We start from the raw sequence: 12,748 nt of genomic DNA, 5'->3' as shown, positions 1-12,748 counted from the left end.
GAAAAAAAAAATCAGGCTGAATTGGACTCGAACCCAGACCGTTGCAATGCTCTACCAACTGAGCTATAAAGCAAACTGGGAAATTCAAATATTCAAATATATGATTTTTCATGTATTCACTTGAACAATTATGAAGTTGAAGAAAATTGGGTAACTTGTTGTTTCGTTTATGAACCCAAGTAGTTTTTGTATACAGAACCGAAATTATAATCACTTTCATGTAGTGTCGGCTTTTTAAATTCCATTCCATGAGAGGATAGATTCAACGCAGGAAGTTAAGTAGTTGAAATCGACAGTTCACAGCAGAGCACATCGCTTGCAAATAATACATTGGCTGTTGGACCGGCAACTTCTTTTCAGACTTGACATACGTCAATCAAGTCACAGTGAAAATAACAATATAATTAATGAAATTAATAAAATTCAGTATGAATTGCGTCCGACATCTTAGGGGTCCGGACACTGAAAAAAATACATTTGCATTGTATTAGTTTGTTTGTTTGTTTTTTTTCCAGTTCGGACAGTTTTCCCCCATACTTATCTGTCAAACTTAAATCAATATAAAATTTCAAGTCACTAACCAACAAAAGGGAGACAGTATTTTTAATATCATGCCATTAGGTTAACGTATTTTTTGTCATCATTTAGAAGAACAGTTAATTAGCTCTCTCCTGTTTGTTTACATAACATCCACTTTGCTATCGGTTTATAAGTGCAGTTATCATCGTGCCTATATTGGATAATTTCTGCGTGCACTTTTGTTCCCCTGGGTTTGTTGACTAACAGCTAATTTGTTGGCTTTTTCCCTTTTTGCACGTCTTAAAATACACGCAAGTAGGTTGGTCAGGTTGAAAGGACTATGTTTAAATACCATTTTGCAGAAAAATATGAATCTTACGAACTCGGCAAAGAACGACACCGATCAAACTAGTCGTGGAATTATTGTTATCATAAACTCCGTTCTTAACATTCCATTGATGGTCCTTTGTACTATCGGTAACGCTTTAGTGATAGCTGCCATCTTTAGAACTCCTTCGCTCCGCTCACCATCGTTTATTCTAATCTGCGGTTTGGCTGTGTCGGACCTTCTTGTTGGGCGCGTCGTACAACCACTTTATATCGCCAAAGAACTGACGGATAGCTTCTCTGTGTTTCGTATCTGTGAAGTTGCAGGGTTTGTTTCGTGTGGAGTTTCTCTTTCTACCATGGCAGCCATCAGCGTGGACCGATATATTGCTCTGTATTTCCACTTGAGATACAATACCATGGTAACCACACTTCGAGTCTTTTACACGGTGGTGATAATATGGCTTACCTCTTCCCTGGCTCTGGGTCTTTACTTCTGGAATAGGGTTAACTATTTTATCGTTTCATTTGTTGGAATTGGCATTTGTCTTCTCACATCCTCGTTTCCCTATATCCGGATATTTGGGATAGTTCGACAGCATCAGTCCCAGATTCACCTTCAACAGGTGGCATTACACATCCCAAATACTGAAAATATTGGGCGATTGAAGAGAAGTGCCTTTAACACTTTCATATTTTATATTTTTATAATTTTGTTTTATCTTCCAAAGCTTGTTTCGTTGTGCCTGTATACAGTTTCAAACAAGAACTGGACAAACGTCTGGAACTTTGCAGATACTGTGGTGTTTATGAACTCATCTATCAAGCCAATTTTGTATTGCTGGCGTCTTGGAGAACTTCGAAAGACGGTTGATCAAATGGCAAGGCAGGCGTTATGTAGAAATACTCAAGGAAACTAACTAATTGCGACTCTTCCTGGAAATCAGTGAAGAAATGGATAATGGATAAGTTTGGGCTCGAACCGTGTAAGCTGCAATGGACCACATTTGCATTCTCGGTATTGGACCGCTGAGGCTGACGCGAGGAGTCTTCAAATGCAAATATCATTTATCCCTTTTTAATGATATTCCCCTTCACGAGCCTCTACTAGAAGCTAGTTCCAGTCCAATACCGAGAGTACGAATTTGATCTGTTGAGAGTGAACTCGTACATAACTGTACTTCCTCTCTGCTACTCCTCGCCCGGGCGAGGGGTATTCAACAAAGTTTTATACGGGGAGGCTCTGTTCCGAGGTCCATACACTTTCCGTGTTACATATCATTTTTAACAGAAAAGCTAACCTTCCATATTCCTTGAACATACCTAAAATATGCTTTTATCGACTCTAAAAACGTCCCACAGAAATCTTTCTATGCGAAAAGGGTCGATCTACCCAGGATATTTCTACACTAAAATAACACCCAAATCGTTAATTTCAAGCCCAAATTACGCTTTTTGCACCACCTATACTGACACATACCTGTGCTAGGTGTTTTAAAAGGCCTTTTTAAATACCTAAATGAAAGTTTTTCCCACCCTTTGCCATTTTCCAGCCCGTAAAAGGATCCCAGGCCTTCTCGTCTATAAGGCTATGAACGACAACACCCAAAATGCATAAAAGATCACTTCCCTCACAAGCCTAAGTTAAGATGCATAGAGCAGCTGTGCAATGAACACTTTAGTATGACACATCGTTGTTATTCTATGTTGTTGTCCATTTTGTGTTTTCTTGAAATTTTTTTCGAATCGATGGACTTAGTTTGTTTTCTCATCGCTAAGTCAGACATCTGTTGGAAAAGAAGTTATCCAATTCTTTGTATGTCTTGGGCGCGTACAATCTGTTGACCAATCAAAGTTCAAGTTTACCAGTCATCAGAAAATACGCACGCCAGTGATTTCAAAAAGACACTAGTACCAGACAGTAAAGATATTTCTGTGTTTTACTTGCACGAGCTCGATCATTTCTCTCTTTTCATGCTCCATTTATTTGAATTTTGAATAATACTTACACTACTGTAATAGAGCTTTTTCACGTTCTTTTATGTTCAAATAATGAAAGCTAAGATGCAGTGGTTCTTTTTTCTCAAATTTTTGTACTGTACTTTTTCTGTGTAGTGTATCCTTTAAGCTTTAGCCATGTAAGGGAATTCTGTAATTAACGTTATAGTTTTTAGCGCTGTTGTTGGTGTACGTTATTGTTAGAATTAACGTAAGCGGTGTGCTTGTAAATTATTTTGTTTGTGCTATAAAAGGCAGCGTACTATTAATAATCATATTAGCATTTGTAAGTATCGTAAATTACAATATTGTAAGTAATGATAGAAATCCAATTGTCCTTTAATTTTTAGTATTTTGCATTTATAAGTGGTGTTTTGTTGTATAAATAAAACAGTGAGCGTTTTTACATGACGTCACGGCTTACCAAATCATATAAAACGTCGGCCATGTTTGTGTACCAAACCAATTTTTTGGCAGTTGAAATATTTTCCTATGTATACGCTTTATTCCATTTCATTAAATTTGCATGGCTGCTGTAGTAGCATCGTGAGAAAAAACGCTCTGCAATGGACAATATTCATATCCTCGGTATTGGATGGGAACTAGCTTAATTACTATTGAGGCTAATGTGAGGAGTCCTTTCAAATGCAAATAACATTAAGACGAAATCCGATAGAAAATCGAGCAATTTAAGGTTTTAGTGGACAAAAATCTGGTATCAATATAATTTTAAGTATTTCGCAGTCACTTTTACGTTTTCTTAAAGCTAAATACGTAAATAATTGCCTGAAATAACACCGAAAACAATTTCCCATGGGAACGAGAGAATATAAATTTCAAAGTTCAGAGAACTTGTGCAAACACAGGCAAAATTTCGTCATCAGTTTCATTTCACCAGTACTTTCAAGGGTTTCATATGAAGTTCAACGTTCATTTTCGACGTTTGGTGTTGCTAGAAATGATTTTCTTTGAGAAGATATTTGAAACAGTCGCACAGAAGTTTGCAATACAATGTAAATAATCGTGGTATTAGGTTTTTGTCCACTTGTTACTCGAACTTCTGGTGGATTCCATCTTTTATCTCTTTTAGATGATATTCCCTCACTTGAGCCTGCATTGCAAGCTACTTCCAGTCCACTAGCTACCAAGAATACGAATGTGGCCTATTATTTTCATGTCAACTTCCTATCATGTAATTGAGTAATTGTTCTATTAGTACGAGAAATAGTTTAAAAATATTCAAAACATAGAAACTTTGGTTACGTAACAACTGAATCCCTATGAAACATTTTTAAAATTACCGTTTCCAATAAGAAACGAAACTTAAGCGATAAAACAAGAGTCAAATACGCAAAATTCATTCAATTCTGGACGTTTGTTTATTAGCAGTAGATATAAATGTTGGTAAGAATTAAGCAGAGCTTGTGTTTGTCTCTCCTTCCACTCTTTACTCTTCCTAACGTACCTTCATACATGTATTTGACGTCAACCAACATTTTCTCAATTTCTGAGCAAATTACTGAATAAATTTTGCATTGAATTTTTACGGAATAGAGAGTCATTTTGTCAGAAAAATAAATTTGATATATTTAAGTTCTTTTTAGGGTAATGAGGCAAATGAGTTAGGTAAAGAAACTCTTTATTTTATATGTCAGTAAATATTCTCCACTTGCTGTATGGAAAAAAACGACAGCAAAAACAAATAGAAAGACGCTGAGAAAGTCCGAGTATACCATGTGCGTAAGCACGAGACATTAAACTTAAAAAAATACTGTGTGCTTTGCGTGCTTGGTGCTTAAACACACTAAAGAATTAGATATCTGTAGAAAATGTCAATCAACAGCAAATGACACAAAGGCTGGAAATATTAAGTGAAAAATATATCTGATGTTTTCTTAAAATAATTCTAAACTCATCCGAATAACTTCTGCTAACAGTTTCAGGAAATACATCCTAATTAACAGTAAAATAAGGAAGAATTTTGAACTAGGCGTGCATGTCTAAGCGCATGAACTAATTTTGTTTATGTTTAAATCAGAAGCTCCGGTTAAATTACATATGATTGCCAATTACATATGTATTTTCTGAAAGCTCTTAGAGGAGCGTGTTAATTTTTGAACTTTTAAGAATTTAAGTTCTCATTGTTTTGAAATTTACCAAGCTAGAAATACAGAACTTTACAAAGCCCTAGCCTTCAATTCAAAATCAATTTAATTGATATGGCGTCGAAAGAAGGAGTGCGCCTATATATTTTAACTTTCAACTTTTTAAGTAGAAGAGCCACTTAAAACGTTTATTCGCCACCAATGTCACACTCCATTGTGTAGGTAAACAGCTCTTTGGCGAAATTATAATTTACTTGTTTTCAGAAATTTAACAAAAAAAAATCTTTAAAATGGACCATTGTGGATTGCCATATTTATCTTAGCAAGAAAATCCATTAACAGCTATTAACGACTGAATGTCTGCTCTGTGTTAAAACGCCTACATTAATTGTCTGTGTCACGTTTGAACTAAAGCTTCGTTTTCTCCAGTAAAACAATTGTTACAATCGTCAAGTTGATTTTCAAATTCTGGAGTGAAATTACAGCATGAAAGTCAGAAAAAAAAAACAACAAAAATCCAGAAACAAGAGAAAATTAAGAAAAAGGAAAAGACCTTTATTTCCTCTTCAGTACAATATTGTAAGTGTTATGTAAATTATCACGATCCTGTTTTAAAACAATCGATTGCCAGTTTAATTAATTTTTACCTGACTGACAAGTACACCTGTATTCGCACGGATGGAAGACTAAAAACCCAATAAATTTAACTCCACATTTTAAGTCCTTTGTAGAAGAAATCGCCTCTATATTCTAAAACACTCACCATTATCTGAAGGTTCGTTTTAAGTAGCCTTTTGTGTCACTCCTAAATTTATCCTGGCGTGCAAAAATTGTCACGTTTTGGACAGATACTAATTGCAAACACTTTGGAAATCAGCTGCTCTAAAAAAAATAAATTTTATTCTGTTCACTTTGTGAAATTTGGTTATAAGATGTCTCGGTGTGCCCCCCTGCGGTCAAGTAAAAGAAGCTCTCCTTTCTTGCTCTGGTTCGACGAAGCTAAGGATTCGACAGGGGAGAAATGAACCACTCCGGACCATTTGAAAGCGATAACAATTCAAATACAGAAGATCTCGCTAACAATGGGGTTATGGTCATCATCAACTGTTTTCTCAATGTTTCGTTGATTCTCACAGCCATTCTGGGCAACGCTTTGGTATTGACCGCCATTTTAACTACTCCTTCATTTCGCTCACCCTCCATGATTATGCTCTGCAATCTCGCTGTTGCAGACTTTCTCGTGGGACTCATTACTCAACCGTTTTATATTATAAAGGAACTCACTGAAAACCGTCTTTTGGACATTCTATGGGATACGTTAGCCTATTCCTTTTGCGGAGTCTCACTGCTGATCATTACGGCTATAAGTGTGGACCGTTTCATGGCTCTTCACTATCACCTGCGATATTCTAGTTTGGTGACTATATCTCGTGTTAAATTTGTGATAGCTCTGGTATGGTGCATCAACTTTCTTTCATCGGCTGTTTACTTTTCGAACCACTTTATCTATCACTTTGCAATAGCAGTCATTACGGGAATTTGTCTTATAGTTTCCACCTTTTCTTACATGGGAATTTATCGCATTGTTCGTCGGCATCGGTTACAGATTCACACTCAGCAGGAAGCGATGCAATGCTCCACTTCTGAAGACGACCTACATTATGTGCGAATGAAGCAAAGTGCGCTTAACACTTTCATATTTTACATAATTTTAGTCATGTGCTATCTTCCAATGTACATTCTGTTGACTCTTCATGGACTCTCACAGAAACCCTGGCCAACTGAGTGGAACTTTGCCACAACTTTGGTGTTTACGAATTCTTCTATCAACCCATTCTTGTTCTGCTGGCGTTTAAGGGAGCTTCGAGGGGCAGCTGTGAAGACAGCGAAAAAGATTTTCTGCATACAAAGCGAATCAGAATAGTCAGAGCTACTAATTTTGGTTTTCATGTGTTTTTGAATTGCGGCTATGTTAGATGTCATCAAAAAAACGGGGCATATTTTAATTTGTTTTTTATGTCGTGTCATTTTGTTCCTGTTAATTTTCTCGAAGTAGATGCAAAATGGTAGTTTGATTGCAAATGTTCACGCAATGTCAGTCAAACTCGAAAGTTCCAATTTAGTGTAATGCTGGCTGTCATTATAAATCATAAAAAGACTTGTTTTTAATCAATTTTATGAAGGCTAAAAGAACTATAAAATTTTATGAGTCGCTCACATTGAATTCGGCATCGATTACAATTATCGTCAAAAATATATATATATATTCAAAAACGCATGGGAAATCATCGTTGTTATATACACAACTTAACCAGATGTGAAAATAAAACCTGGAAAGAAAATACATGCTAGATCTTTATTTTCACAATTGCTTAAGTTGTGCTTACAACTGTCATAATTTCCACGCCTTTAAAATCTTTCTCGCATTTCAAAATATGATCTCTCATATATTGAAGTGCCGCGATATAACATAGGGTCTTTTGACTGGAATACATAATGTGATAGGTGACTTTAATTATTTTTTATATACATATATTTTGAATGGGAACCATAGAAAACGGGCATAACCAGAGTTATAGGCAATAAAAGTATCTTTGTAAGTTCATAATACGCGTTGGATGTGTTAGTTGGGAGTCACCATGTATTAGGTTAAAAATAGATTTCCTTTCTACCAGATATTCTGAAGACAGTATGATAAACGACGCAATAGAAACCCGAATCAGTCGTTAGATATGATTATCATTCTTATCGCATACGGGGCAAAATTGCCGAATGCTGATTGGCTGAGAGAGAGGGCATTTTTTTTCTTAATCACGAGGGCTTGATGCAGATTGGCTGAGCACGCCTGCATTAAGTTGATTTCCCGCTTCAAACGGATTTTGAAAAGGAATTTTAGAAACCCATCCCTTCTGAGTTTGCTAAAAGTGGTTATTTCATCTTAACGTGAAAGAAAATCGAAATGCAGCAAAGCGCAGTCTTTTGGTGGAAAAGCAAAAGGATTTTTCAATTCAAAAATGTATTGATTCGCAGCCTGAAAAAAGTTTGAGTGGGGAAGGCTGGTGTCGCACGAAGCACAGAGTTACAGAACTTCACGGCTGCAAAACTGAAAGTTAATTTCTTTGTTTTGTTTCGGGTCGCCTTATTAGTATCACAGGTCACCTTATCGGTGTAAAGAAACAGCGTAAATTTTGTTGGTAAGTTGAGTTTTCGTGGTAAAAAGGAGAGTTTTGGATTCAAGAAGTTATTAGAGCTCGTTTGGACACTTGTTTACGTCAGTCGATGAAGTAGTTTCATGCACGCCGTTGCAAGCTTCGGCAAACAGGTGAATAAAATTAGATTGCTTAAAGTTTTATTTGTAACGAAATTGCTTTGAGTGAAGCAATTGCTTTGTGTTTTGGTTACTATTACAGTAGGCTTTCCCCGTTCTACTGCTAGCCTGTTCTTTAATATCAACCGGCAAACCTGTTTACGCGACGGCAAGACCTTGAACGTTTTCCCTTGTACAGAATTTTGCCCATTATGTTATAAACATTAGTAATAGCAAGTGCCCTCGGGCAATTAAGGATTAATCCCACTTGTATTTTCAAAGTTTTCCAAATTGCCCTCGTTGTTTCGCGACTCGGGCAATTTTGTGAAAACTTTGAAAATACGCGTGAAATTAATTCTTATCTGCCCTCGGGCCCATGCGATTACATATACAAAACTTCTAGACAACCCTCAAATATCATCATCAAGATCCATTCTGGGCAACACTCTGGTATATTATCTTCGCCGCCATGTTAAGAACGTCGTCTTTTATCCAGCTTCATTAATATGTTTTGTATCCTTGCTGTCAGTTACAGACTTTCTCGCTGGTGACATAGCTCGACCGCTTTTAATTGTCCAGCAACTCACCAAAGACGTACATGATTTGTTCTTTCTCTCCGTGTTAGATGATTTGCAGTAATGATCTGGTTGATAAGCGAAAATGAAGCGCATGCACGCAGTGGGCACTTTCGTTAATTCTATTGTTCCTATCTTCTGTTGTTTACCTATCCATATTTTGTAAACGAATATAATATAAAACAGAATGGGAAGTTTTTTTTTCTACCACGGTGCTGTTTGTGAACTGTTTATCAATCTAATGTTGTATATTTGGCTCCTGTTGAGCTTTGAATAGCTGTTGTAAAGAGAGCAAGGTAACCTAAATAACTCTCCGGTTTTCTGGCTGTTTACAGTCGATGGAAATGGTAACACAATTCAGTAAAAAGAAAACGTCTGCAGTCTGCAATCTTCATTTTACCCCTGGTCTGCAGTCCTCATTTTACCCCGGTTCGCAGTCTGCAGTCCTGCAATCCACAGTCTTCGTTTTACACTGACAGTACAGTTATTTCAAAAACCCATTTCCTTGTTAAATTACCTTTGGTTTGTTCTACAGTCTTGTAACCAAATCTCCTTGACGGTTCCGTTCTCTAACCCAGAGTGTACATCGACCGCTCTTGCTTTCTCTGAAAAGTTGATTCAAGCAAAGCTCCTTGTGTTTTATTTTTCCGCAGAAGGATTTTTAGTTATTGCAAAGCAGGAAAAAGTTCCTCCTGAAATAATGATTGCATAAGTTTCAGGAAATCAAGAGTTTCTAAAAAGTCCAAAGATAATTTGAATCTGTTCCAAGTTCAATATAATAGACCTTATCATAGTTTTCGACGCCATCTTAAAGGGTAGGCAAAGCGATCAGAAATTACAGTGTTTGTATACGAATCCGATGGCAAATAATTTTACACAATTAGTGAGTCGCAATGTTAAAATACTAGGTGGAAGACTGTATTCACCAAGTTTGAAGGATGTAGCTTGGCTAAAAGACGCTCAGTTAATTTTTCTAATTTTCCATATATTTGTCTGTAAATTTGGCTGGCTAGACGCGGTTCACAAGAAAAAAAATTACAAACAAATTTAGGGGAAATTAGAAAATTAACTGAGCGTCTTCTAGTCAAGCTACGTCCTTCAAACTTGGTGAATACAATCTTCTACCTAGTATTTTAACGTTGCGATTCACAAATTGTGTAAAATTCAATTTTGGAGAAAGTTATTTGCTGTCAAGGTGGCGTCGAAACCGCGATAAGGTCTATTTGCTGTAATATTGTAATATTATTTTAATATTTTTTTCATATTTTGACTCTTATCATTTCATGACATTCTCCTGATCGGGCCTTGGGTGATGCAAATAAAAGAGGTATTGCCTTCTTCCTGGCGGGTCTTTTACCGCTTATCTCAGCTACACACGCTTACGCACACAAAACAAAAGCTTTTATCGCAGGTCAGAATAAATGTTTCGCTCTATGATATTATCAAACCCACCAATGAGAAATATTTTATTGAACCGATACCAGCTTCTTCGTGTCGCTTCTAAGCAAACAGCTTGTTTTCAAAAGAAAAAAAACAGCCTGCATTAAAAAAACAACGGTAGAAGGAAAGCTTAGTGTATTGTAGGAAAGAGTTGACAACTGGCCAAGTTTGGCTCTTCCACTAGTGAAGATTTGTAATTATTGCTTTCATAAGAAAAACGCTTTCCTTGAGTTGTAATTATGTGTTGAGTTCCATCTTGGGATTTGGCTTTGTTCTGTGTTATTGATAGGCCTACGAATATTGGGGTCATTTTAGATCATTTTTTGTTGCTTTAGGATATGTTTGCTCTGGCTATATTCCATTAAGTTAGAATGGAAAGTAGGAAAACTATTATGTAATGTTTTGAAACTTATCATCGCTTTTTGGTGGAAGTGATTGAACTTCGGAGGCACACTTTGGGCACTTGCTGGTCCAAAAACAAATTCAGTAGTCGAAAACCTTTTTTTTATTTGGCTTGGAAGTTTGTTTTTTCTACCCTTTTAATTCTAACTTTGAACAGCGACACAGAAAAGGTTGGTTTGAATTTGTAATTTAGATGAAAATTTAATTGCGCGAGCTTCAATTCGAAAATCATTTGCTCCAATACAAAAAATACATCCGACTTTCTCATATGAAACAATAAGTTATCGTTATTTATCTCAGCGTAATATGCCGTAGTGACAACTGGTGGATATAGGCCTTCTTATCTTTCTATAGATATCATCCGCTCCTTAAGAAAGAAGACATATTACATGTTAATTTCCGGGAACTAAAATTTTCATGTTTGAACAAAACTGGACCACAGTATTTTTTACCAAACGTCTTGTCAGTGAAATGTCCATCTGGCCTTACATATTTGCAGATAAAATTACCTTTGACTAATCTATCTAACTCCACCAACGGTTTTCAAAAAGAGCTGTCAAAGATATTTCATTGGGAAAACAGCAATACAGTTCGATTTCTAAAGTTTGGTATTTCAGTTTGCAATTGGTAATCGAAACAACTTCATCTTTGAACACAACTACCTGGGCTGCAGTATTTTTTGCAAACATCTTGTCAGTAAAATGTCGATCTGGCCTTTTATTTGCAGATGCAATTATACTTGAGGAATCTATCAGACATCGCCGGCGGTTGTTAAAAAGAGCTGTCTGAAAGGTTCAGCCGAGAAAACACCAAACTCTTCGATATCTGAAGTATTGCTAATCGCCACAATGGACAGAAACACATCAAGCGAGAATGATTCAGCACGTTATTACTCAAACTCTGAAGACATTTCTCGTCTCAAGTCATTTTTCGTCATAAACAGTGTTCTGAATGCTCCATTGATGATCACGTCTATCATTGCCAATGCTTTGGTGCTGGCCGCCATTTTGAGAACGCCTTCGCTTCGCTCACCGTCCTTAACCCTGCTCTGCAGCTTGGCCGTGTCAGATTTTTTAGTTGGAATTGTCGTACAACCACTTTATATCGTCAACCAGATTGCAAACGTACGTGCATGCCCCAAATTGCGAATAACCGAAATAATGCAATTCTCGTTATGCGGAGTTTCCCTTTGTACAATAACTAGCATAAGCTTGGATAGGTTTGCCGCCCTTCACTATCACATGAGATATGCTGCTGTGGTAACCGTGCGTCGTGTTACCTATACGTTAATAGCAATGTGGATTAGTGCGTTTACATTGTCGGGATTTTACTTTTGGAACAAGAACATATTTTTTGCTGGCACAGGCGTGGCCATTTGTGTTTGTTTCTTGATATCCACATTTTCTTACATCCGAATTTTTAGGATCGTTCAACAACATCAGTTACGGATTTACTTTCAACGCCAAGTAATACAAGGATCAGAAGAAAACAAATTTAACATGGTGCGATTAAAAAGAAGTGCCATAAACACATTTATATTTTACGTTTTTATTATTCTGTGTTATCTGCCAATGTTGATTTCCTTGTCACTGTACGTCATTTCAAGAGACGATTGGACGACCATTTGGAATTTAGCTGACACTGTGCTCTTTATGAACTCAACTCTGAATCCTTTTTTGTATTGCTGGCGTCTTAGAGAACTTCGAACTGCAGTTTTAAAGGCAGCTAGGCGAGTGTTTTGTCAAAAAAGACAAAATTAATCTTTTTCAGAGGCTGAAAAAACATAACTCAGGTAGACACGCGAGATAAAGTAGACTTGCTAATTCTAAGTGTTGAAATGTTTTATGAATGGAAATAAAGTGAGTGCAAAAAACGTTCACATACCTCGGAAGTATGGTAAAGCAAGGATGGAGCAAGGAAGGGCAAGCATGGTAGTTCAGACAGTAATACTGCAGCGGGAATATGAAAGGCAAGAGCAGATTTCATCTAAGTCCAGTGTGGAGGTCAAAACCTATAGGCAGAAAGACTGAGCCTCACATCTTTAACACAAATGTCAGATCAATACTCTTATATGG

General features: G+C 36.7%; 3 protein-coding genes across 3 annotated transcripts; all 3 read left to right on the top strand.

The window, feature by feature from the left end:
• Nucleotides 1–887: 887 nt before the first annotated feature.
• Nucleotides 888–1,964, top strand: LOC110067333 (melanocyte-stimulating hormone receptor-like). The gene has a single exon (XM_020774646.2). The coding sequence runs from the start codon at nt 888–890 to the stop codon at nt 1,764–1,766; it is 879 nt and encodes a 292-aa protein (XP_020630305.2). The 3' UTR covers nt 1,767–1,964.
• A 3,632-nt stretch (nt 1,965–5,596) lies between these two features.
• Nucleotides 5,597–7,203, top strand: LOC110067373 (melanocortin receptor 4-like). The gene has a single exon (XM_089297197.1). It carries the CDS (start codon nt 5,971–5,973, stop codon nt 6,871–6,873), a length of 903 nt encoding a protein of 300 aa, XP_089153323.1. The 5' UTR covers nt 5,597–5,970; the 3' UTR covers nt 6,874–7,203.
• A 3,416-nt stretch (nt 7,204–10,619) lies between these two features.
• Nucleotides 10,620–12,433, top strand: LOC110067367 (melanocyte-stimulating hormone receptor-like). Its single transcript, XM_020774691.2, has one exon. The coding sequence runs from the start codon at nt 11,522–11,524 to the stop codon at nt 12,431–12,433; it is 912 nt and encodes a 303-aa protein (XP_020630350.1). The 5' UTR covers nt 10,620–11,521.
• The last annotated feature ends 315 nt before the right edge of the window (nt 12,434–12,748 follow it).

Source organism: Orbicella faveolata, unplaced genomic scaffold, assembly GCF_042242905.1.
Source record: "Orbicella faveolata isolate gen_17 unplaced genomic scaffold, um_ofav_v1 contig_27, whole genome shotgun sequence".
NCBI classification, from domain to species: Eukaryota; Metazoa; Cnidaria; class Anthozoa; order Scleractinia; family Merulinidae; genus Orbicella; species Orbicella faveolata.
This window is presented reverse-complemented; position numbering and strand designations above follow the sequence as displayed.